Source organism: Bacillus rossius, chromosome 8, assembly GCF_032445375.1.
Source record: "Bacillus rossius redtenbacheri isolate Brsri chromosome 8, Brsri_v3, whole genome shotgun sequence".
NCBI classification, from domain to species: domain Eukaryota; kingdom Metazoa; phylum Arthropoda; class Insecta; order Phasmatodea; family Bacillidae; genus Bacillus; species Bacillus rossius.
The window spans coordinates 64,574,797-64,598,323 of NC_086336.1; the positions used below are offsets into that span (position 1 = coordinate 64,574,797).

At 39.5% G+C, this 23,527-nt stretch overlaps 1 protein-coding gene across 1 annotated transcript; it reads right to left on the reverse strand.

Moving 5' to 3' along the window:
• Nucleotides 1-4,985: 4,985 nt before the first annotated feature.
• Nucleotides 4,986-13,965, reverse strand: LOC134535093 (elastin-like). The gene is made up of 2 exons (XM_063373965.1): nucleotides 13,915-13,965; nucleotides 4,986-6,532 (listed from the first exon to the last, which is right to left on the reverse strand). The coding sequence occupies exons 1-2, from the start codon at nucleotides 13,924-13,926 to the stop codon at nucleotides 6,038-6,040; spliced, it is 507 nt and encodes a 168-aa protein (XP_063230035.1). The 5' UTR covers nucleotides 13,927-13,965; the 3' UTR covers nucleotides 4,986-6,037.
• Nucleotides 13,966-23,527: the final 9,562 nt, after the last annotated feature.

Below are 23,527 nucleotides of genomic sequence, written 5' to 3' on the forward strand. Positions count from 1 at the left end.
TGTTGTAGGAATTTTGACGGGACGCGTGCAAACCATATGATGACTTAAGACAACAGAGATTGTTATATTTTATCTTTTTCCTGAAGAATTAAGTATAGGACAGTAGAATGTGTCGGCGCGAAATAATGTTTCGTTTGGAAAGCAGGTTATGATGTAGTACGAAATTTGTACGAAATACAGAATTACTAACATCATGTTTAGAAATGATAAAATACCAAGAACAACATTGCACGAAAATTAAAAAAAAAAAGCTCTGATTGAAATATTTATTTTGTTTTTATGATTTCGTAAATTAATTATTATGATGTTTTTCGTGTTTTTGCTACTACACGATAATATTAATACGTATATTACAATTCAAGAATGAATTTTCTTACTATAAAGCCATTTTATGGTGGCTTGTAATGGATGATATTACCATACCATGACCTCGTATCTATATATTAAGGTTGAATATCCTCGTTTCTGAATTGTGTACGGATTCTAGGTTACGAGCTGAAAAGTAGCAATTTTTAGGTTCAATAGTAGCCACGTGTCTGGTATTTCAAGTACATATGTACAGTAGGTACATGACAAAATTTCACCACGAATAAAAATGTTACGCCACACAAATTATTAATCAACAACGATTATAAAGAAAAATCCACCAATACAAAAAAAATCTCAACTGTAATGACATGGCTGCTTTGTCACTTAATTTTATTTACTGGAATCAACGACCACTATTTCAATCTCAAACCATGTGCTCGTCTGTGTACAGGTTAAGTCTATAATTTTTAAGATTTTTTTTTTAAATCGTGAACCCACCTTTATTCTGTTTTCGCATGTGTTTTATTATCTTTTTCCTTTTCAACCCTGCAAGGGACTCCAGACCCGTCCTCCATGCCAGCAGCGAGAGTCGACGTGGGGAAGCCTTCATTTCACAGACGAGAGAGCCACACCCGAAGTTCCCCGAAGTTCATGCTCTCTGTTTTGATTTTTGATTTCACAGTATCTTAAATGAATCTATCCTAACCAAATAAACCGTCCACAATGTTTTAAAGTATTTATAATGTAGCTAACCTAACCTAATTGACCATTAGTTATCTTGAGTTACAATGAACCAAAAAGAAAAACCGAAGATGCACGATCGGGAGTTTGGCTCTCTGGTCTGTGAAAAAAGGCTTCCCTCGACGTGCTGACATCACCACGTCACCAGCGCTCCCTTGTGTCGAGGATCAGCACTGATCACAGGCGTGTGGATCTTTGTCTCCAGAGAGCGACACTGATCACAGGCGTGTGGATCTTTGTCTCCAGAGAGCGGCACTGATCACAGGCGTGCGGATCTTTGTCTCCAGAGAGCGGCACTGATCACAGGCGTGTGGATCTTTGTCTCCAGAGAGCGGCACTGATCACAGGCGTGTGGATCTTTGTCTCCAGAGAACGGCACTGATCACAGGCGTGTGGATCTTTGTCTCCAGAGAGCGGCACTGATCACAGGCGTGTGGATCTTTGTCTCCAGAGAGCGGCACTGATCACAGGCGTGTTGATATTTGTCTCCAGAGAGCGGCACTGATCACAGACGTGTGGATCTTTGTCTCCAGAGAGCGGCACTGATCACAGGCGTGTGGATATTTGTCTCCAGAGAGCGGCACTGATCACAGGCGTGTGGATATTTGTCTCCAGAGAGCGGCACTGATCACAGGCGTGTGGATCTTTGTCTCCAGAGAGCGGCACTGATCACAGGCGTGTGGATCTTTGTCTCCAGAGAGCGGCACTGAACACAGGCGTGTGGATATTTGTCTCCAGAGAGCGGCACTGATCACAGGCGTGTGGATCTTTGTCTCCAGAGAGCGGCACTGATCACAGGCGTGTGGATATTTGTCTCCAGAGAGCGGCACTGATCACAGGCGTGTGGATATTTGTCTCCAGAGAGCAGCACTGATCACAGGCGTGTGGATCTTTGTCTCCAGAGAGCAGCACTGATCACAGGCGTGTGGATATTTGTCCCCAGAGAGCCCCACTGATCACAGGCGTGTGGATCTTTGTCCCCAGAGAGCCCCACTGATCACAGGCGTGTGGATCTTTGTCTCCAGAGAGCGGCACTGATCACAGGCGTGTGGATCTTTGTCTCCAGAGAGCGGCACTGATCACAGGCGTGTGGATCTTTGTCTCCAGAGAGCGGCACTGATCACAGGCGTGTGGATATTTATCTCCAGAGAGCGGAACTGATCAAAGGCGTGTGGATCTTTGTCTCCAGAGAGCGGAACTGATCAAAGGCGTGTGGATCTTTGTCTCCAGAGAGCGGCACTGATCACAGGCGTGTGGATCTTTGTCTCCAGAGAACGGCACTGATCTCAGGCGTGTGGATCTTTGTCTCCAGAGAGCGGCACTGATCACAGGCGTGTGGATATTTGTCTCCAGAGAGCGGCACTGATCACAGGCGTGTGGATATTTGTCTCCAGAGAGCGGCACTGATCACAGGCGTGTGGATTTTTGTCTCCAGAGAGCGGCACTGATCACAGGCGTGTGGATATTTGTCTCCAGAGAGCGGCACTGATCACAGGCGTGTGGATATTTGTCTCCAGAGAGCAGCACTGATCACAGGCGTGTGGATCTTTGTCCCCAGAGAGCCCCACTGATCACAGGCGTGTGGATCTTTGTCTCCAGAGAGCGGCACTGATCACAGGCGTGTGGATCTTTGTCTCCAGAGAGCGGCACTGATCACAGGCGTGTGGATATTTGTCTCCAGAGAGCGGAACTGATCAAAGGCGTGTGGATCTTTGTCTCCAGAGAGCGGCACTGATCACAGGCGTGTGGATCTTTGTCTCCAGAGAGCGGCACTGATCACAGGCGTGTGGATCTTTGTCTCCAGAGAGCGGCACTGATCACAGGCGTGTGGATATTTGTCTCCAGAGAGCGGAACTGATCACAGGCGTGTGGATCTTTGTCTCCAGAGAGCGGCACTGATCACAGGCGTGTGGATATTTGTCTCCAGAGAGCGGCACTGATCACAGGCGTGTGGATCTTTGTCTCCAGAGAGCGGCACTGATCACAGGCGTGTGGATCTTTGTCTCCAGAGAGCGGCACTGATCACAGGCGTGTGGATCTTTGTCTCCAGAGAGCGGCACTGATCACAGGCGTGTGGATCTTTGTCTCCAGAGAGCGGCACTGATCACAGGCGTGTGGATATTTGTCTCCAGAGAGCAGCACTGATCACAGGCGTGCGGATCTTTGTCTCCAGAGAGCGGCACTGATCACAGGCGTGCGGATCTTTGTCTCCAGAGAGCGGCACTGATCACAGGCGTGCGGATCTTTGTCTCCAGAGAGCGGCACTGATCACAGGCGTGTGGATCTTTGTCTCCAGAGAGCGGCACTGATCACAGGCGTGTGGATCTTTGTCTCCAGAGAGCGGCACTGATCACAGGCGTGTGGATCTTTGTCTCCAGAGAGCGGCACTGATCACAGGCGTGTGGATATTTGTCTCCAGAGAGCAGCACTGATCACAGGCGTGTGGATCTTTGTCTCCAGAGAGCGACACTGATCACAGGCGTGTGGATCTTTGTCTCCAGAGAGCAGCACTGATCACAGGCGTGTGGATCTTTGTCTCCAGAGAGCGACACTGATCACAGGCGTGTGGATCTTTGTCTCCAGAGCTCGTTAGAGGACAGAAAGAACGTCCAACACGCCGCCGCCGCCGCCGCGCGAGAAAAGAAGTTTCGAGAACTTCCAACTTTGCCCGCGGGGCCCGGGTTCCAGTCCGGAGTTTCTTCACCAGCAGGTTGGTACACCCTCTTCTGCAGCGTGTCGAGGTTGGCAACACCAGGGCCTAATTGCCTCGTCCTTGCGTGAATCACGTGAGGGCGTGAGACCGATAAGAGTCGCAGTTTGTAAGCTCCACTCACACTGGTCCAAACACATTTGAAACTAACCTTCGGAAAAAAAAAACATTGCGTGATACTGCAAACTGAGCGTTGTCTGATTGCCACAGCAGTTAATCGCGAAACCCCCCCCCTCCCCTCTCAAAACGCCTTTTTAACGCAACATGTTAAAAGCCGGCCATTACAATGGGCTACTTCTTGTTGAGAAAAATAATTAGTGTATTAATTCACAAACACTAGACCACTAGACCCACGCCAATGAAAATACCGTATTGCAGCTGTAGGAAGGAATGTTTCAAGTGCAAAAAAAAATTACCTACAATGCTTTCATGCCAATTAATTACTATAATGCACAGTACACATTGTTACGAGCGTACTGGGGTGAGGCCGCTAGGCAGGCAATTGTTGTTGGTAACCGGAGAGTTGTAAGCCTTAACTGGAATTCCTGCGAGTTGTGTTATACTGATTGAAATCAGTGGTTCATCGTGCATATGACCAGTAGCTTCCAGGCTCAACATGCGCTGGACAATATGGCGTTTTTCGAGAAAGTCTGGAAAACCCATAGTTTTGTAAACCTATAAACACAATTATTGAAGTGAAACTTCTAATACGACTTCCAACAAGGTTGCATTAAACGTTTAACGCTACCATGGAGAAAGCACTGTTGCGTTAAACGTTCAACTCTCCTGGGGAGGGGGAATAGAAAGAGACAGAGCGAGAGTGAATGCGTGGCACTCGAACGCATGTGCGTAGTATACCTTTTACAGGCCAGCGCGAGCGTTAGCAACGAGTAGCGTCCAATATTTCAACGCAAGAGGGAGAGAGAAAGAAAGATACACATAGGTAGAAAGTAGGAGAGAGAAAGAGAGTGAGTCGGTAGATCCCAAGCACATGCGCGTGGTGTCCTTGCTATGCAGCGAAGTAAACAGTGAATTTTCATTTTTCCGCGCGGAGGGACTCCACGCACTTTTTATATTCCCCCCCCCCCCCCCCCCCGTAGACAGGCATACCTACCCGGTTTTCAAAAAGTTAAAAACCAGGATCCTGACGTGGTTTCATTTTTTTTCCCCATTAAATTTGTCATCACATGGAAACGAGAACACAAGAGTAAAAAAAAACAGCAAGTAAGGAAATAATTTTTTTATTATTTTTATTTTTGTGTTTGTGGGCTTCGACGTAAGATCCTGAAATGTAGGCAGGTACGAGAAGAATCCTGGGCTAAGAATTCCTTATACAGTGGTACAGTATGGTTACAAATTTCAAAACTTATTTACATCGGATTTACACTAGCAGATCCGATGTTTTACATGCGAAACATCAGTAGAACCATTTAAAACATACTGGTACGATTATTCATATCCAGGCAAACAATTGTAAATAAAAATTTATTGATAACGTACATATTTACTGGTTTTAAAAAAAAAAACGTTTCTTCGATTTAACCGAATAAATTGTGGTTTGAATAAAATGACAAACATCAAACACAGTATTTAAAACCAACTACACAAGATCATCGAAACCACTCCCAGAAGGGTAGAGTTCTCATTTTTTCTCTCTCTCGAAGAAATGACAAATTCATTTATTTAGGGGCATGCATATTTCGCGAAAATATTCCGAGGCTAGCTGAAAGTTAAAACACTGTAGCATCGTCTGTGTCTCGTGATTGGGTGAGTTTCTTTCAGGTCAATATCGATTGTTACAACACCAATCACAGTGAGTCAGTGCGGAAGCAAACGCGTCCTGAGTGGCTCGGTCAAATAAGACAACGACTTCCCTGGCAGACGTCCGCCAATCACAAGGAAGAAACCGCTGGTGTGAGTAAAACTTGTTGCAGTCTAATAGGCGTTCAGATTTATTCGCGATAAATGCATGGCCCTAGTCATGAGTAGTCCAGGCTAGCTTCCACGGGAAAATGCCACGTGTTCATTGGCTGCTTGGTTTGTGAGCTGTATTTAACGGGTAGTAGTTTGATACTTCTTTGGTTGACGGTCTCTCATTGGCCCGCATACCGCCCAGAAGATGAAATTGCGAGCCGAATGGCAGAATCAGCGCAAGGAGGTACGCGCGCGTATTTGAAATTAATTTTTTGTTTAGTTCGACCGTGAAATTAAACGGCGGGGGTTAATGTCTCGGTCTCCCATCAGCAGTCTTGTCGCGCGACAGGTACACGTTCAGGTTCAGTAGAAGTTCCCCGTGAGGCCGGCGTGCGCGCTGCTGTCCTTGCCGGAGCCCTCGGCCACGGCGTCCACGCAGCCGCAGCCACAGCCCGAGGCCCCGGCGTGGCTGTGGCCCGTGCCGGCGCCGCCGCTGTGCTGGTGGCTGCCCGCGCCGATGTGGGAGACCCCGGGCAGGTGGCCGATGTTGGCACCTCCCGGCAGGTAGCCGATGTTGGGCAGGTAGCCGATGTTAGAGACCCCAGGCAGGTAGCCGATGTTAGAGACTCCTGGCAGGTAGCCGATGTTAGGGACCCCGGGCAGGTAGCCGATGTTAGGGACCCCCCAGAAGCAGCGACGCGCCCAGGGCAGCCCGGTCACGCCCCAGGGCAGCGAAGGGAAGCTCCTGACGTAGCCGACACCCGGGCGGCACGCGCACGTGCCGGGCACGTGTCCGGGCACGTGGCACGCGAGGACTGCCGCCGCCGCCGCCAGCACCAGCAGCACCGCCACGCACAACTGCGGACAACACGAGAGACACGCCGGCTGAGGAACACGTGGCTCTTCTGCGGATACAGAATGAGGCTCAGGGAGGGGGCCAAATATAATTTTTTTCTAATAATTTTTTTTTTTAGTTTATTTTAGAATTGAAACACCGAACAGTAAGTTTAGTATGGTCTTAATTAGCTTGCTGCTCTTATTTAACAGTGGGTTGGAAGCTGAATAATAATTTGGTAACATTTCTTAATTTAGTCATGTGCATTTGATTTCTGGTTCAAAAACGTCCTATTATGTATAGCACTGCTGTAAAATAGAACTTTAGTAATTTTGGAAAACTATGATTAGGGAAATCAGGAATTATTCAGGGTTCAGGGGGGAGGGGGGCATACCGCTATGACCCCTCCCCCCTTTTCTTGATCCGACAATGCTGCAAAATACATGTCCTACCCTGACGTCCAACCAGCTAACTAAAGGGCGTCACTGAAGATGCGGGAGAATCATGATCTTGTTGCGAACGCGAGAGACGGGACCTCGATGTCGGACTCGGAGCCGTCCAGGCGGCCCCGCATGGCTACCTGCGTCACGCGCCGTGTCACGTGGCCTCCGCCGACGTGAGGCATGGCACACGCCATAAGGGTCGTCGCTACCCCCCTACCCCCCTCCACCCCACGCGGATCGTCCCGCCTCGGCGCTGTTATCCGTCGCCGAGCGGCCTTGGGGAATTCCGCGGGTCCGCCGCGCGGAGTGGCGCGAATGGAACGCCGCGCTTCTGGACTGTTCGGGGGTCGGGTTTCGGCCCGGGATGACGCGACTCGTCACAGCTGCTCTCGTCGCTTCCGGAAAGACGACCCACGACTACTTTTAAGCAGCGACGCCGGCCTCCGCGGGAGTTCCGAGCGGATCCCGAGCGAAGGGAAGAGCGACATCGGCGAAGAGGGCGAGAGACCCCCCCCCCTCCTCTGAGAGTGGCGCGACGCGGAGTTCGACTGGATCGTGAGAGTGCGGCGACCGAGTGGCGCGAGTCTGTGTGTGTGGACAGGTGCGAGGTGAGGGGCGAACCACTGTTGAGCCCGGCTCCAGTGAGGAGTGCGAACTGTGGACTTGACAAGACATTGAGTGACTTGCTAATAACCATTTTTAAGTGCCAATGATTTGTGATCGGACATTTTAAAGTACAATCATGTATTATTAATGTAAAATTTAGTAATTAATAAAACTGTAATAAAATTTAATTAGGCTATCCCTTACTAACCCAGTTCTCACCTCATAAATCGCAACAATATATAATTTGTTCAGATTAAATATTATAAAATATAAATTAATATTACATGCATATATGTAATAGTGGTAGTAAAATTCCATGTTTATCGTGAAACTGTATTTCTATTGAATCAGGGACGAAAGTTAAGTGCGCAAGACTTAAACAGAGCTGTTAAACAGATACAGCGCTACGCACGGACACTTATGCATCATGCATCTCAAAAACATTGGTTTCTCGTTACTTTATTGCATGTTTGATGATATCCATGTTTTAATTCAACCTAATAAGCTGATTATGGCGAACGGACAAACGGTACAATGAATCTCTCTAGAGGACGAGGTACTAAAATATTATTTGCAGTCAAAATATTGGTTAGATAACTAAAATACTACTTTTGTAGACGTTACATGCTGCGACTTACAGAAAATTTATATACATACATATATAGGCCTATATATACACACACACATATAACGCTGTAAAATCCATTCAAATTGATTGTAAGCATTCTAAATATGATCTTAAAATTTGTCCAAAACAATGTGTTACACAGCACAACACAAGGAGCAAAATCTAATGTTTAATGACAAAAAAAACTTTATTAAAAGGCATATGAAGTATTATATGTTGTATATGAGTAGTCCAGTTCCAAAACTCGCCTTGTCCTCTTTCACTGGAACAGAGCAAATCGAGAAAAACTGATATGCAAAGAGGTTGTGACATAGCCAACACACAGTAGGTATGAATCATTTCAAAAATTAAATTGAAATATGTTTCTTGAGGTCTTTGAAATGTAACAGTTTACACAAATATTAAAACTGTTAAAATAAATTGGACAAGATGAGTTTTGGAACAATACTTTGGACAAGGTGAATTTTGGAACAGTATATAATACAAAATGAATTTTTTCGTAAGGAAAACCAGTAACCAACTCTTTGATTACATCTCGTATTTTAATAATGATACAAAATACATTTTTTTAAACAAAAAATAATATTTTTTCTAGTGCATATTAAGATCCTACACTGACTGAAGTTTCTCCTTATTTTCTCAATATTGTCAACTAAAAAATATGTTGAACTATTTCAAAACTTCATACTCTCAAATCTTCATCCACCATAGGTTCATCATCATCCTCTTCATGCACAGTTGTGTATTGTCTGGCAATAACATCTCTATAAAATGCCAAACTTGCATTCTCCTTCCATTCAGACCCATAGTGCTTCGACAGTAGCTATTTCACATCATTGGCTTTGGCAGCATTTGGGTGGAGTCCTAGTGGAACTAATGCCTGGGTTAATTTGTTGGAAACAATTGCCACGTCTGCAAATACCTTTAATTTCCATAAGGTCAGTTCGGTAATTGGGTTCCCCTCGAACAAGTACTTTACTTTCTTTTGATTTCTTCAAAATGAACCGCTTCGTGTTACAAAATTTGAAGTGCCATGAACTGGTAGGTCGCACAACTTCTGCAATAGCTGATTTCCAATCGTAGAAAGCAAAACCAGCATTGCCAGGCTTGATTACAGTTCCGAACTCTCCAAATATATCAAAATATTATTGGGGTGACACTATCACTTCCTTTGCTTTTACCCGCTTTTCAATACGACCAAAAACACGGTCTGCTGGCAGGAATGAGTGTCCAGGTACGGGGAAAATGATGTGTACTTCCTTGATGTGTTGTGGTGCTTCACACTTTAACCATTTTGATACCATACCTACCATCATACTATTTTTATTTTGGCCTCCGCAGCCGTCAGCAAAAAGCCTTATAGTTGTTATTGTGTAATCGATTCCAGTATTCTGCAAGCAGTGGTGAACACATGATGAAATTTCATTAGAGCCTTTGTGTGCATCAAGTTCTGTCAATGTGTAAATAAACGAGTTTGTTCTGTTTTAGACGATCCTTGACAAACAGTAAAATTATACACATAGAATTGTCTGCTAAAATAGGCACTTTGATCTGGTACCTGTGGTAGTACCATATTTTTTTGGCAATCAAAAGAAAATGTGATGGTATTATCATGATTTTCTTTCAGCATATCATAGAAAGCTTTCGAACGGAGTTTGTGAACCCTAAATTCGACTCTCAACCCTTGTTTCACATGCTCATTGTTTTCAGTTTTTTTTAAACTTCAAGTTCAATGCAACGAGAGCACTTATCTGTAGCTGGACTACGAAAGCTGACATTGTAATCATTGTCAAAAATTGTTTACAACAATTAATAAATACTTATATACAGTTATACCAAAATATGAATATGTTTATGTGATTATAAAAAAACTGTTTTAACCTTCTAAAACAATGTTACATTAGACTTTATATTATGTGGACATAACCACTTTTGATTAATGCAGTTAGTTTGTCCATGGCTGCTTATAGGACAACGCGACTTTTGAAACAGTTTTTATATATATGGACAAGGAGAGTTTTGTAACACAAAACCTTGTGGACAAGAAGAGTTTTGGAACAGTACCTGGTTTTCAAATTGTGTCTGTTATTAGACATGGGGAGTTGGGGAACGTGTTATAATGCTATCTATTGCGCACTTATAAAAGCTGCACAAAACAATAAATAACTCAATTTTCCTTGGTGATGGACAAGGCGAGTTTTGGAACTGGACTACTCATATATTGTATTTTTTTGTATTCTTTTTTTAGAATATTCTAGATATAATGCTGAACGCATAGAAAACATTCAGAATATTTTGGTTGTATGGTGTATGCGAAATCGTTTCATATTTTTATTATTATTTGGAGATCATATCCAATGTTTTGTACGGTAAATTTTTACAATGTTCCAGGAGTTTAAAAAATGGTCCGCGAAGGATCCTGAACATTCAAACATAAATAATAACTTCGAAATCTACCTGCACATGTAGGCTGTGTAGAAAGGAATTATTTTCACAAATAAGTTTTTTTTTTGGTTATATTTGGCGCACTATTTTATTTTGGTTTGTTTTCAGATGTTTTGCTTTCGAAGCAAATTTTTAGCAATGCTTTTGAGATAGCATTCGCAAAACTTCACACAGTTAAGACACGCGTAGCATAATATCTTCAAACTTACGACATTGTTCGTGACGAAGGAACAAATACCGATGGAATTTCACCAACAAAAATGTCTTGTTATAAAGTTGTTTACAGAAGACACCAAGTGCTGTTTCGCAAAACTGTGATGTGTGTGTTTGTGTGTGTGTGAAATTAGCAACAAAACGAGCAAAATAAAATTACCGCAACTGAGAAAAGTATTATGTGGAAATTATAAATGATTTAATTAACCACGGGGTGTTGGTTGCCCTGATAGAGATAGCGTCATGTTTTTTTTGGAGGCAAATGGAGATTATTTTCCCAAACCCTCTGCATGACTCAAGTTATTTACAAATGCCTGGGCGAGTGTACCTAGCCTAGTGCCTACGAAAAAATTGCTATTATCGTCGCCAATTTATTCCTGTGCATAGCCGTGCACTTATTATTTTTAAAATTTACTTGTAATGTTACTTTATTTCCGTTCAGTTATAGCCTAAAAGACACGAACTCAGTTTAAAGTTTATTTTAAATTGGTTCCTTTGAAAGGAAAAAAAATGAAAAGTTGTCTATCTTAAGTGTTATAGATTAAAAATTATTAATCAAAATTATCTTTTGCGATGCCATTTTGATAAGTTCAGTTGATAGCATCTAAATGAACTGCTGATAAAATAAATGAATAGAACTAAGCAGATAATCCACATTTATACCATTTCCTGCGAAATTTCAATCGTCCTTTTGAATACTAACTTATTATTAAGTAATTTGCCTATAGCATCCATTATGTTGATGTATACATCACGACATTGCCTCTGAAGTCTTAAGTGCAAGACTCTGAACCGATATGCAATATTATGTCTTGTAGTGACCGACCATATGACTTTGGAAGGTGACCTCCAGGTATTATTATTTTTTAAAATTTTCTGTTTAACATGGTTACACTTTTAGACCTTTTTTTAGTGACCAAACGTCAACATAATGAAAAAAAGTAGTGCATAATTAGCTGGATAAGTTGAAATATGAACATTATTTTGCAATATGGATAACTAGAACCAAATGGAGTAATAACTGAAAATATTTGGGTTTAAATGCAATGCTGATGGCTACAGCGTGGTATGGTTAAAATTTATTACAGAACAAAATATTTCGTTTTCATTTAACTTTTTAAAATAAAAAAAAGATTCTGAAGATTTTAAAAGGCTAGCTAATTTGAAATAAATATTTCTGAAAGAAACTAAACCGTATCACATAGTAGCCAGTAAAATTGTCATTAAAACTAAAAAGTTCCAGTTTTATATTCCATTTGATTTTCTTGGTCCATTCTGCACAAAACTTCAATAATGAAACTTTGTCAACTAATTAAGAAAAAAAGTATGCATTATATATATATTTATTTAATTCTGTGATAGTTCATGTATACTCAAAAAATCGGAAAGTTTAACCATGCGGAACGTAAATATAAAATAATTAATGGAACTGGACATACACCCTTAAACGTTTAAGCCACCTTCACTCATTAGCTACATTTAAGATACAAAACGTGAGAAAAGGATTACCGTTCCAACTTCAAGATTTCATTGAATATCTTTCGTAAACAGACGACACCTGAAAACTACTCAAGATGTCCGAGCGGGAGGTCTGTTTACGAAAAGCATTTAAGAATTCGCTGAGGGCCCGAAAAGTTGTTTTGATTCCGGATTAAATTTTCAAACGGTCTATTTTAGAAGATTTAAAAAAAAATGACTAAAAGGCGTGATTTCAGAGTAATTCATTTTTAGGCATAGCACAACCGGTACCGATACTAGAAAGCACTTGAGGGACTTGCATTACACCTTTATCTTCATTTCTGCGCCATGCTTGTTCGACAAGTTGGACGACTTGAGTTCCCATAAAAAATTCGAAATTTTTTTTCGATGTTGGATGCAATCACCCCAATCAAAATCGAGCCCATCGAAAACGGAAATTACATCCGTTTCCGTCGACAAGAACCTTCAAAATGGCGACCAACACATGGTCGATTAAAGAGAGTACAAAAGTGATACAACTTAAATATTGAAAATATTCATTTAGTAGTATGCCAAATAATTTCATGTTTAAAAAGGAAATTATATTTCTTTAACTTAAAAAAAATCACTGAATCACATAAAGAATTTTTATTTTGAGTTAAGTTTATATATGTTAAAATTCTTTTTTGTACAAATAGCAATTCCATCCAGCGCTGTGATGCATTATTTAATTTTAAAATGAGTTTAAATTAGAAAAAAAAATTTAGTTAACTCGGATAAAAAAATAAACTTAGGTAAAACATATTTGAGTTTATCTGATGGATGAAGTCGGAAGCCATTTTCCGTCCAACTCTACCGTCAAATACAGGTACCTATAACTGGAGACGGATATTTGACAGCGTGATCAGGGCCCTTAGCAAGGGAAGCCTTCTTTTCTCAGACGAGAGAGCCAAACGTCCGATCGTGCACCTTCGGTTGTTTTATTTTATTTTTTATTTTGGACAAATCATGATAACTAATGGTTAGAGACCGGAAAAATTCGCGAATTCATTTCGCGATAGGCTAAAATACAAATAGTTATACCTCAGTGCTGCTTCTGCTATTGGCTCACAACTCACCTGGATGACTCTGGGCCAATGACAAACTCCCAACCTAAGTCTTTATCGAATCACAGGCTGCTACGTTGGGACGTCTCACAAGACAACAGCCAATGAGTGGGTGACCGAGTGTACGTAGAACTATGGAGTTCATACTAGAGGTCATTGAACCCGCGAATTTTTCCGGTCCCTACTAATTGTCAATTAGGTTGGATTAGCTACATTATAAATAGTTTAAAACATTTGTGGACGGTTGATTTGGTTAGGATAGCTACATTAAAGATACTGTGAAATCATGTAAACCGTTTCCTAGCCCTGGATAGCTACATATTAAAAAAGTTATTTGCTAAGCAACCTTAGGGGAACTTCGGGTGTGGCTCTCTCGTCAGTGAAATGAAGGCTTGCCCCTTAGCAAGGGTGCGTGGCTGGGAGTGTTGTTTGGTTTTGGCGAAGGAGGGGAGGAATAGGTGGAGAAGGAAGGGGGGAGAGAGAGTGGGGGGGAGACAGAAGCTCACCTTCGCAAACATGGCGTGCTGAGTGCTGTCGTCTGAGCCGTGAGGAAGACGTGTGTCGTCACGGAGACCAGGCGTCGGTATTTATACGGCGCTTCCTGCTGTGACGTCACGCGGCGTCGGAACGTCAACACCTGGGGCGAAGGTCGGCGCCTACCCCCACCCCTCTTCCCCCACCTCACCCTTGTGTGTTAGTGGGGGGGGGGGGGGGGGAGGGCACTGGCGACACTACAGCCGTGAAACTTCAAGCATTTTCACATTAATATTTGTAAACTGAACCCTTGCTCTTGCTTTAAGGATTGTTCCATAGCTTTGCCCATAAGGTCTGTTCTAAGATATATATTAAAAAAATCGTAAATTGAAATGGGTGATGACTGTGATCCAATTTTAATTTATTTTCTAGCAACTTCAGGTACGAGTGTGTGTGTGTGTGTGTGTGTGTGTGTGGTTGGCGTATACATTTTATGTGATTAGTTAATGAGCTCAATATGTATAGTTAAATAATGAATATAATTTTTAGTTTTTTAAAGTAATGCTGATTTAATTTTTTTTTTGTGATTTGTAGTTTTTGTTAATGTTAATCTATCTTTTTTTTAAATTTGTATTATGCACTTTTTGTCTGTAAGAAATAAGACTACCATTCAACCGCACACATTGAAAAATTATTTAGTTAATTATAAATTTGTTCCCCCGGCGTTTAAGTGTAAGCTATGTTCTTATATAAGTTTTTTGAAGTGATAACTTCTTTGTTTTACTATTTAATATTTATTTTATTCGTAAAAGTAATGTATTTTTATTTTTATAAATCTGTTGTTAAATGTAATACATTGTGGTGTCCCCACCTTAACTTCGCCACATGTAAAAATAACACGAATAAATAAATACCGTTTATATCGTGCATTCAAAGTGAAAGTTTGCCTTCCATATTATTTATATGTTGTGATGTGAAGTTTGCTTTGTTTGTAATCGATTAGAGTGAAAAAAAATGTACGAATAAAATTAATTAATTTTGATTATAATGCTCAGTACACGCAAGTTATTAAGTAGGTCTCATACTCGAACTAAAACAATAATTCGCCACGTGTTGCGGTGCGTGGTTTTTTGTTTGATGTTGTGTCTCGACAAACATGACCTCGCGCTCTGGACTCTTGTTGAAGATCAACAAGATCCCGGTCTGTTGATCTTCCACAAAATTGGAGTTTCTCTCAGCCACAACCCTCCCGGAGTATGGAGCATGTTAGTACCAGTACGTGTCTTGTCGCGCTGATTATCTGGATATATATGTATATCAATGCAGGAAACACAACAAGCAATCACCCAGTCCAAGATGGCCGGGTACGCACTGGTTTGAAAAGGAATCTTTTGTAAATGTAGATACTTTTTTTTTCTATGGTGGTCCTGTGATTCGGCGAAAAAGAAGAATGAAATTTTAACCTGCATTGCCAGCCGCATTATTTTAAATAATTCTATGTTAAATTTCGTGTCCGAGTTTCGTATTATAAGTGTATTTGCAACATGAGAACACATTAATTCACTCGTTACCGAGGTCAGATGCTACACATCACTGGCGAGTACTAAAGAGTCTCCACATTTTTGGGAATACTATCAATAAACATCATTTACAATATGTTTTTATTTTTTATTTTTAAAATCACCTAACACGTGATGTCAGATTTTTTTTGTAATAAATAAATCGCACAAAAACGGAAATTCAGAAAGTGTGTTGAAACCAGTAGGTACTGCACGGAACCAATCCTCGAGAGTCACGGGACGAAGTCGGTGACAGTTTCTCGGCCGGGGCGACACTAGCGCCGCGAGGTGTCCAGAAGGGTGATTATGTAGATGCTCTGCGCCCAAAGGTCAGCCTTACGGCGGCAGGTCACGCGACCCCTCGCAGTCCCTCGCGCCAGAATGAGGGAGGACAACTGGACAACTGATTTGTAACAGACATCGAGTGACAGCAAAAGTCACAGAATGTAACCGTGGAAAATAAAAAAAAAATTGGTTGTATGTAAAGTCGGTTTACGTACGATAGTTTAACGTGACGTCATAACAAAACATTGATGAAATTATTTCATACGTTTATGAATTAAATTGAATCATTTTTATTGAATTATCACTATTTTGTATGGATACAAAGAAGAAGTGAAATAAAAGGTAAAATTTAATTGATAAATTTACTTTTATTTGTACTCATTAATTCAAATATGTTTATTACTTTAAGGAAGAGATTATTTTAACTATATCTTTTATACATGTTTGCTATTTAACTTCTTACAATCTGTGTTATTCTGTTAAGCATAGAACGATGATAGGAAAAGTAGGAAACGAATGGGAGTGTTTCAAGTTTAACGTGCTTTTAATACCTACAATTACTATGCAATGCGTATTTTATAGTAATTTAGGAGTTATTTTACTAACGTGATAAAACGAATTTGTTGTGTGATAAAATATTTTTCGTAAAATGATTTACAAGTTTTATTTAAGATCAAACAATTAATTTGGATATCCAAAAATAACAACATTTTGTTTATAGTTTTAAGTTTTCACTTCTGTCGGCAGTCCTCAACACTGCTTTGAATTTTTTTGGTAAATAAGTAGTTGGGCGATATTTGCTAAAAAAGTTTTAAAATTCCGAAAATACTTTTATTCTATGCTTTTTAACTTCCTCTTTTCATAAAACCCGGCGGAGATAATAAATTACAAATACTTTAGGAGATATCGCCGTTCTTATTTTTCAATACAATACTTAAGCAATCATTTGACCGACGCCATTTTTTATTTTTCCATGTGTTCGTGAATGCCTAATTAATTAAAATGGTCGATTAGGTCAGGTCAGTTACATTATAAATATTTTCAAACTAAGCGGACATTAAAAATAATATGTATTTTTGTTAATGGTTGTTTAGTTTTAGTTTATTTATAATGTAACTGACCTGACCTAACAAACCGGGACAAAGGATGAACAGTAGGAACTCACGTAATTTTTTTTTTACTTATTACTTTCGCAATAATATCCAACATTAAACATTAAAATTTGAAACGTTAAAAACTCACCTAAGTTAACGTGACAACATTCTCCAATAAAAGAAAAAATTGATACTCGTAAACAAGAAACAATTATGAATGCCGCATGATTGCACAGGTATTGTGATGAAAATTAAAAAAAATACGATATCTCCTAAAGTATTTGTAATTTCTTATCTCCGCCAGGTTTTATGAAAAGAGGAAGTTAAAAAGCATAGAATAAAAGTATTTTCGGAATTTTAATTTTTTTTTTTTTTTTAGCAAATATCGCCCAACTACATATTTACCAATTTTTTTTTTTTTTTTTTTTGGCTATGGATTGTGACATACCGATGGACGGAAACAACTGAAGGGGCACGCTCGCCGCAGCAGGGACAGGAAGTCACGTGACCTCGCTTCAGGCGTGATCGCGGCCCGCTGATCGAACCCCCATTGGTCGGCTACGTGCCATGCGGACGGTAAACACGCGCCGTTCCCGTGTGACCGCGGGAAACAGGAAACTGGCTTCTGGCGGGAAGGTCACGTGGGCAGACGCACTAGAAACAATTTTTTTGACGTGATAACGTCTTATAAATCGATGAACCCCGGCTGCACGCACGAAAAAATTGTCAAGTTCCTCCTGAGCCGAGCGTGCAAGGAACCGGCCGACCACCGTGCGAGAAAATATTCTATAATATCAAACAGATTAAGGCTGGCTTTTTAAAAGCAGCAATTAAAAAAAAATTGTTTTAGTTGTCCAATTTCGTCATTTAAATTTAACAATTTATTGACATTGATTTGATTTCAGTTTAATTCTATAACTCATTGTACGTGATTATATTTAAACAAATAATTTAAATTAAATTTGAAAAAAACCTGTAAATAATATTTGAAAACTAAAAAGTATGCAATTTTTCATCAATGTTTTCTTATGACGTTATCACGTAAAATTATCGTCCGTAATCCGATTTTACAGACAACCCCCTTTTTTTTTGTAAACGGACCAGAAATATCCACGCAAAAGTACAGATAATTCGTACGTATTCGTGAAAACACGCATATCACAACGAAACAGTGTTCACAATAATACTGGATTCGGGCATTTATGCTTTGTGTTGCCCCAGTACCTCCGATAGTGAAAGTTATTTGTAAACCGTTCCCTGAATTGCTTTCCACAATTAGCTGCCTACGTATTTATCACGATAAAAACAATTTGAAGTCAAATTGTTGTATATTCGATTATATTTCCAGTGGTTAAGAAAACTTATGCTTGAATGAGACATTAATTAAAATTTAAAATTATGCATCAATTGTCGCATGAAATACCCAGTATTACCTCGAAAAAAATGTATTTCATATAAGTAAAATCAACCATAGTCATGTGTTGTAAAAAGTTATGATATTATTATTGTAGTATTACAAACTATTTGTTGGTAACTGGTTTTGAAATATTTTCTGAGAGTCCAAGAAAATGTTCTTCCTATGTAGGGAGCTGGCGCCTACCTGGCCTCTACGAATATCAATGATGATTTTACTAATAATTACACTGTATCCTCACACATTCCACACACAAACCCACGTATGATCGAGTCAATTTGTATATTGTTGTAAGTTTCGGTTCAGTTCACGAGTTATGCAGTCTCACAGCTCTCCCGTGTGGTCAAAATTAAATAAACATTGGTGTTTGCTAAATTCCTTCTTGAAAGTCACATACTTGTCAATGCTATGAAGCCAAACATTTCCTGAATGATTCATGAGCAAATAATCCTCAATCCACAATGTTGCCAAGAAGCTTCGAAATTTTCACACGTATTTAATAAATAACATTTTGAAAATAGATACAAAGACACAATTCGTGACATTGTATTACAAACGCAACTATTATAATAATACAATTTAACCTCTAATAGTTTCCATCCAAATAATAGTAAAAAAATATTATTAAGGTTAGTGAATAACTAAAATTTATCATTTTTTTTGATCGCCACACTTAATGTCTTAATTCAGAATAATCTCTAAAACACACTTGTTTTAATAAAGGTTTACACAAAAATGGTCAATTCGTAACAACGTTTTTTTTTTGTAATTTTTTGATTTAGTGAGATACAAAAAAAGAGAATATACGAAACACGGGAACCATCTTGTGTACAGAATTGGCCTATTATAACACTCCCTAAGCTGTGTGACGTTAGCTGGAACATCCGCTCTGATCCTAACGAGTGCTGAAATCAACCGAAATGTTTTCAAGACATTCTTGAAATACGTTGTTTTTATGAAATGCACAACAAAGAGACAAAATCGTTAAGGCTGAAACAACCAGCAAAAGTGAAGACAAGGCAGGACACCCTAAAATGAGTAATTTTATATAAGTTTGATAGTTAAACTAGTCATATAGTCACACAGACACTCTACATTAACAAAAAAATTCATTTGGAAACCAGTTGCCAATAAATAGTTTGTAATATTACAAGACATAGGCCTATACAGTAACTTTCTACAACACATGGGTTTGGTTATTTTTGCGTATATAAAATACAGTTTTCTAAATAAAACTGAGTATTTCTTACGAAAATTGGCGTATAAATTCATATTCTTATTTTAAATTGCATTCGAAAATAATTTTTTGAACAGTGGAAAAAAGATAATTGAATTATCAATAATTTGACTTTTTATGTTTTATTATGCGTATTGATGGGCGCAGCTGATACTGGAAAGCTATTCAGGGAACAGTTTGCAAATAACTTAAACTATTGGACGTACTGGGACAACAAAAGCATAAATGCGCGGGTAAGAATCCGAACCCAGCATTATTGTGAATACTATTTTGTAGTGATATATATTTGTCATGAAAACGTACAAATGTACAAATATCTGTAATTTTTCGTGAATATTTCTGTTCCACTTACAAAAAAAAATTACAGTGCATCAGTCCCTAAGTACAGATCTAAGTACCCAGCACTCTATAAAGGCTATCTTTTTCAACGCCTATAGTTTTGATATCTTTCCGGCTGGCGTAAAAAAGGGACTCTTGAGACCAGACCGCTAGCCCTTCAAGACGAGCATAGCTCGGAACCCAGAATGCCCTTCTCGTACCACGGCCAATGGGTAGAGACCGGAAAAATTCGCGGTTTCATTTCGCGAAAGGCTAGAATCCAAATGCGCTTAACTTTTTGTTGCTTCAGTGATTGGACTACACGTGGCCTGGAGGACTCTGAGCCAATGAATTGACCCTCACCGAAATAAGTATCGAATCACTAACTTTCCAGTCAACAGGTTTCAGAAATATTAGCCAATAAACAGGCGTAATTTTCCCGAACACACAAAGGATCATGAAGTCTATCCTAGAGGTCACTGAAACCGCGAATTTTTACAGTCTCTACCAATGGGAAACTTGCATGCGATGTCGTTGGCAGGTGGATTGCCTCTTCGCCCTTGTAATGTCACCGAGACAATTTTTTCTTCTTCTAGGAATTCAGCTTGTCAAATATTTTGTGAGCAAAAACGTTTAAAGTGTTATATGGCGCCACCAAAAAAAAAAAAAAGGTGTTTTCTCGGAGTACTGCCAGCTTCCCCACGGAGCTAACAACGAATTCGCTTAATTTAATAAACTAAATTTAATAAAACCTAAAACTAGTATACTGACTTTCCAATTTTAATTTCTGCTGGCTGAGAAGTTTGTAAAATTGCTGGGCTTTATGTACATGTATGATATTTGGATACGATTTTGACAAGGTCAGAGATACCTTAATTTTCAACAGAAAAATTGTATTCTTTTTCTTTCACAGAATCACGCCACAAAATTATTCGTCTCGTAAAAGAAAAATAAGAGTATAGGTAATAAATTTAAGAAAAATTACTTATCTTTATCGGAGGGATTATTTATTGTGGTTTTGATTAAGCATTAAAGCAAACGATAAGCATTATTAAAAAAAGTAATTACTCCTGGGAATATGCAATGAATTTTCGCATTGAGTTGCCGTAGGCAAACTCATGATATCGGTCTGACATGAACGTTCGTGAGCAAGAATTACTTAAAAGCCTAGATATGCTGCAAGATAGCAGTATTAGCACAATAAACCAGCCAGACATAAATTATTCAAGAATACCTTTTATCAGGAAATATTTAAAGTATGGAAATAACACGAATTATTTAAATATTTTAATTTAAAATTTACTGAAGATTACGAAAGGATACACTTAAGAAACTTTTTGCATACATCTATACTAATATTTATTTAGAAAAAGTCTGTGTGTGATTATAATAATTTTTATAAAAGAAAACTCACTAAAAGTTGTTACGCTAAAAATATTGAGTTCACAACATATTTTATATAAACAGTATCCCATACAAATATTTTGTAGCGATTAAGAATTATTTTTATAGTAAAAAACTTAACGGTATCGTGTTTACAAAAGAATAATTAAATACGTAGTTTTGTAATCACTAGCTGGAATAGTTTCATGGCCAATATCAGAAAACTGTCACCATAGAGACCGGAAAAAATTCGCAGATTCATTTCCCGATAGGCTAAAATTCAAATATGTGTACCTTTGAGCTAATTTTGTTATTGGTTCACAGTTTGTCTGTAGGACTGTGGACCAATGAGAGACCATCAACCAAAGAAGTTTCGAATCATAGGCTACCCGTTAGGTACATCTCACAAATTAGCAGCCAATGAACATATTGCATATTTCCGAGTAAGCCAGAGGATTATGGAAGCTAGCCTAGAGTTCAATGAACCCGAGAATTTTTCCAGTCCCTATGTACCCCCACCATTAAAAATTTGACAAGGACTTGAAGTTGAAACTGTCCAATAAATTTAATGTATAAACTTAAAAAAATGAAATTCCGTTATAAATGAAAAAAAACTCATTATATGTAGTATTTTAATAATTACAATATAAATGTTTGTGTAGTTTTTAATCAGTGCCATTTACACCTACAGACTGTACGAAATCTTCTTGGTAGTGATTTGCAGAAATCTTCAGTTTTATCGGAAGTGACTACCCCACCTACGAAACGGTAGTCGATAGACATTAATAATCAAATGAGGAGATTCTCAGTCTTCTGCTAGGCGTCCTTGCTCTGCGCCAATTGGGTAACTCGTTTGCATAGAGTCGACGGATCTGAGCCTTTATGCAAGGCTAATTTGCGAGTAACTGCCTGCCATTGGCTGGCGAGGACTCTCTGCTCCCGGAGAATTGCACAGGGGGCGAACGAATCACGGCTCATGATATGAGGCATGAGCCCAAAGTGGACTGATGACGCGGCAAAGGTGCACAGACGTAAAAAATTTATAACCTTTTATCTTGCGCACTCAACGAGAAGTGTAATAATCTGAACCAATTAAATTTTACATTTACGTAGGCTTATGGATGTTCCCAGTTAGTAAAGAAAACCCTATCCAGGTAACGGTTTACAAATAACTTTTATTTATTGCAGGGACAGGAAAAATTCGCGGGTTCAATGACTTATAGAATGAACTCCATAGTTCTACGTACAGTCGGTCAAATGCCACCCACTCATTGGCTGCTGTCTTGTGAGACGTTCCAGCGAAGCAGCCTGTGATTCGATAAAGTTTTGGTTGGGTGTTTCTCATTGGTCCAGAGTCATCCAGTTGAGTTGTGAGCCAATAGTAGAGGCAGCAATAAGGTATAACGATTTGTATTTTAGCCTATCGCGAAATGAATTCGCGAATTTTTCGTCTCTATTTATTGGAGGTACTGGGACAACACAAAGCATGAATGTCCAGGTAAGAATCCGAACCCAGTATTATTACTGCGAACACTATCTTGTAATAATACAGTTGTTTTCATGTAAAATTAAAAACAAATGCACAAATTTCTGTGAGTTTACATGAATATTACTGTTCCATTTACAAAAAAAAAAATAACATTCCAGCGGCATCATTTGGAATCACTATGTTCTAGGGCCAATTACTTTTAGTGATAAGATTCCCAGACCAGCTGCGTGTTAAAATTTTTGTAGCATTGTCTGTGTTTCGTGATTGGTTGAGTTCTTTTGAGGTACACGTATACTGTCAGAAGGCAGACCAATCACAAGCCATCCAGTGCGGAAGCAAACGCGTCCTGATTGGCGCGCCCAAACAGGGCGACGGCTTCTCTCGCAGACGGCCGCCAATCACAAGGGAACAATAAATTGCGAGCGCGGGCATACCTTACAGCAGTCCAGTGAGAGATCAGATTTCCTCGCGACAAATACACGACCCTTTTCAAAGTACTTTAGTGCTAATCCAAGGTCCTCATTTTACGAAATTACAGTTGGGTTCCATATTGCCTAACTTTGATCATCTGCTGATATATTAAAAATAAAAACCATCAATGAAACAAATTTCCTGCAACACCTAGTACGTTTTCATTCATAGTAGGTTGCTTCACTGCATATTTGTTTAGATTGTATGTTCACATAATATTTTGTAGATATACTTGTTAAAAAAAAACCATATTGCTTGTATTGGTTTAATGCAAGACTATTGTATCTTAAGTACCACGTGCCTCACTTAGCGCTACCTCATTCAAGATTCTTGTATGCCACGCCATGTTTATTTATTTATTTTCGTATTTTTATCAATTTTTTATTTAAGGGCAA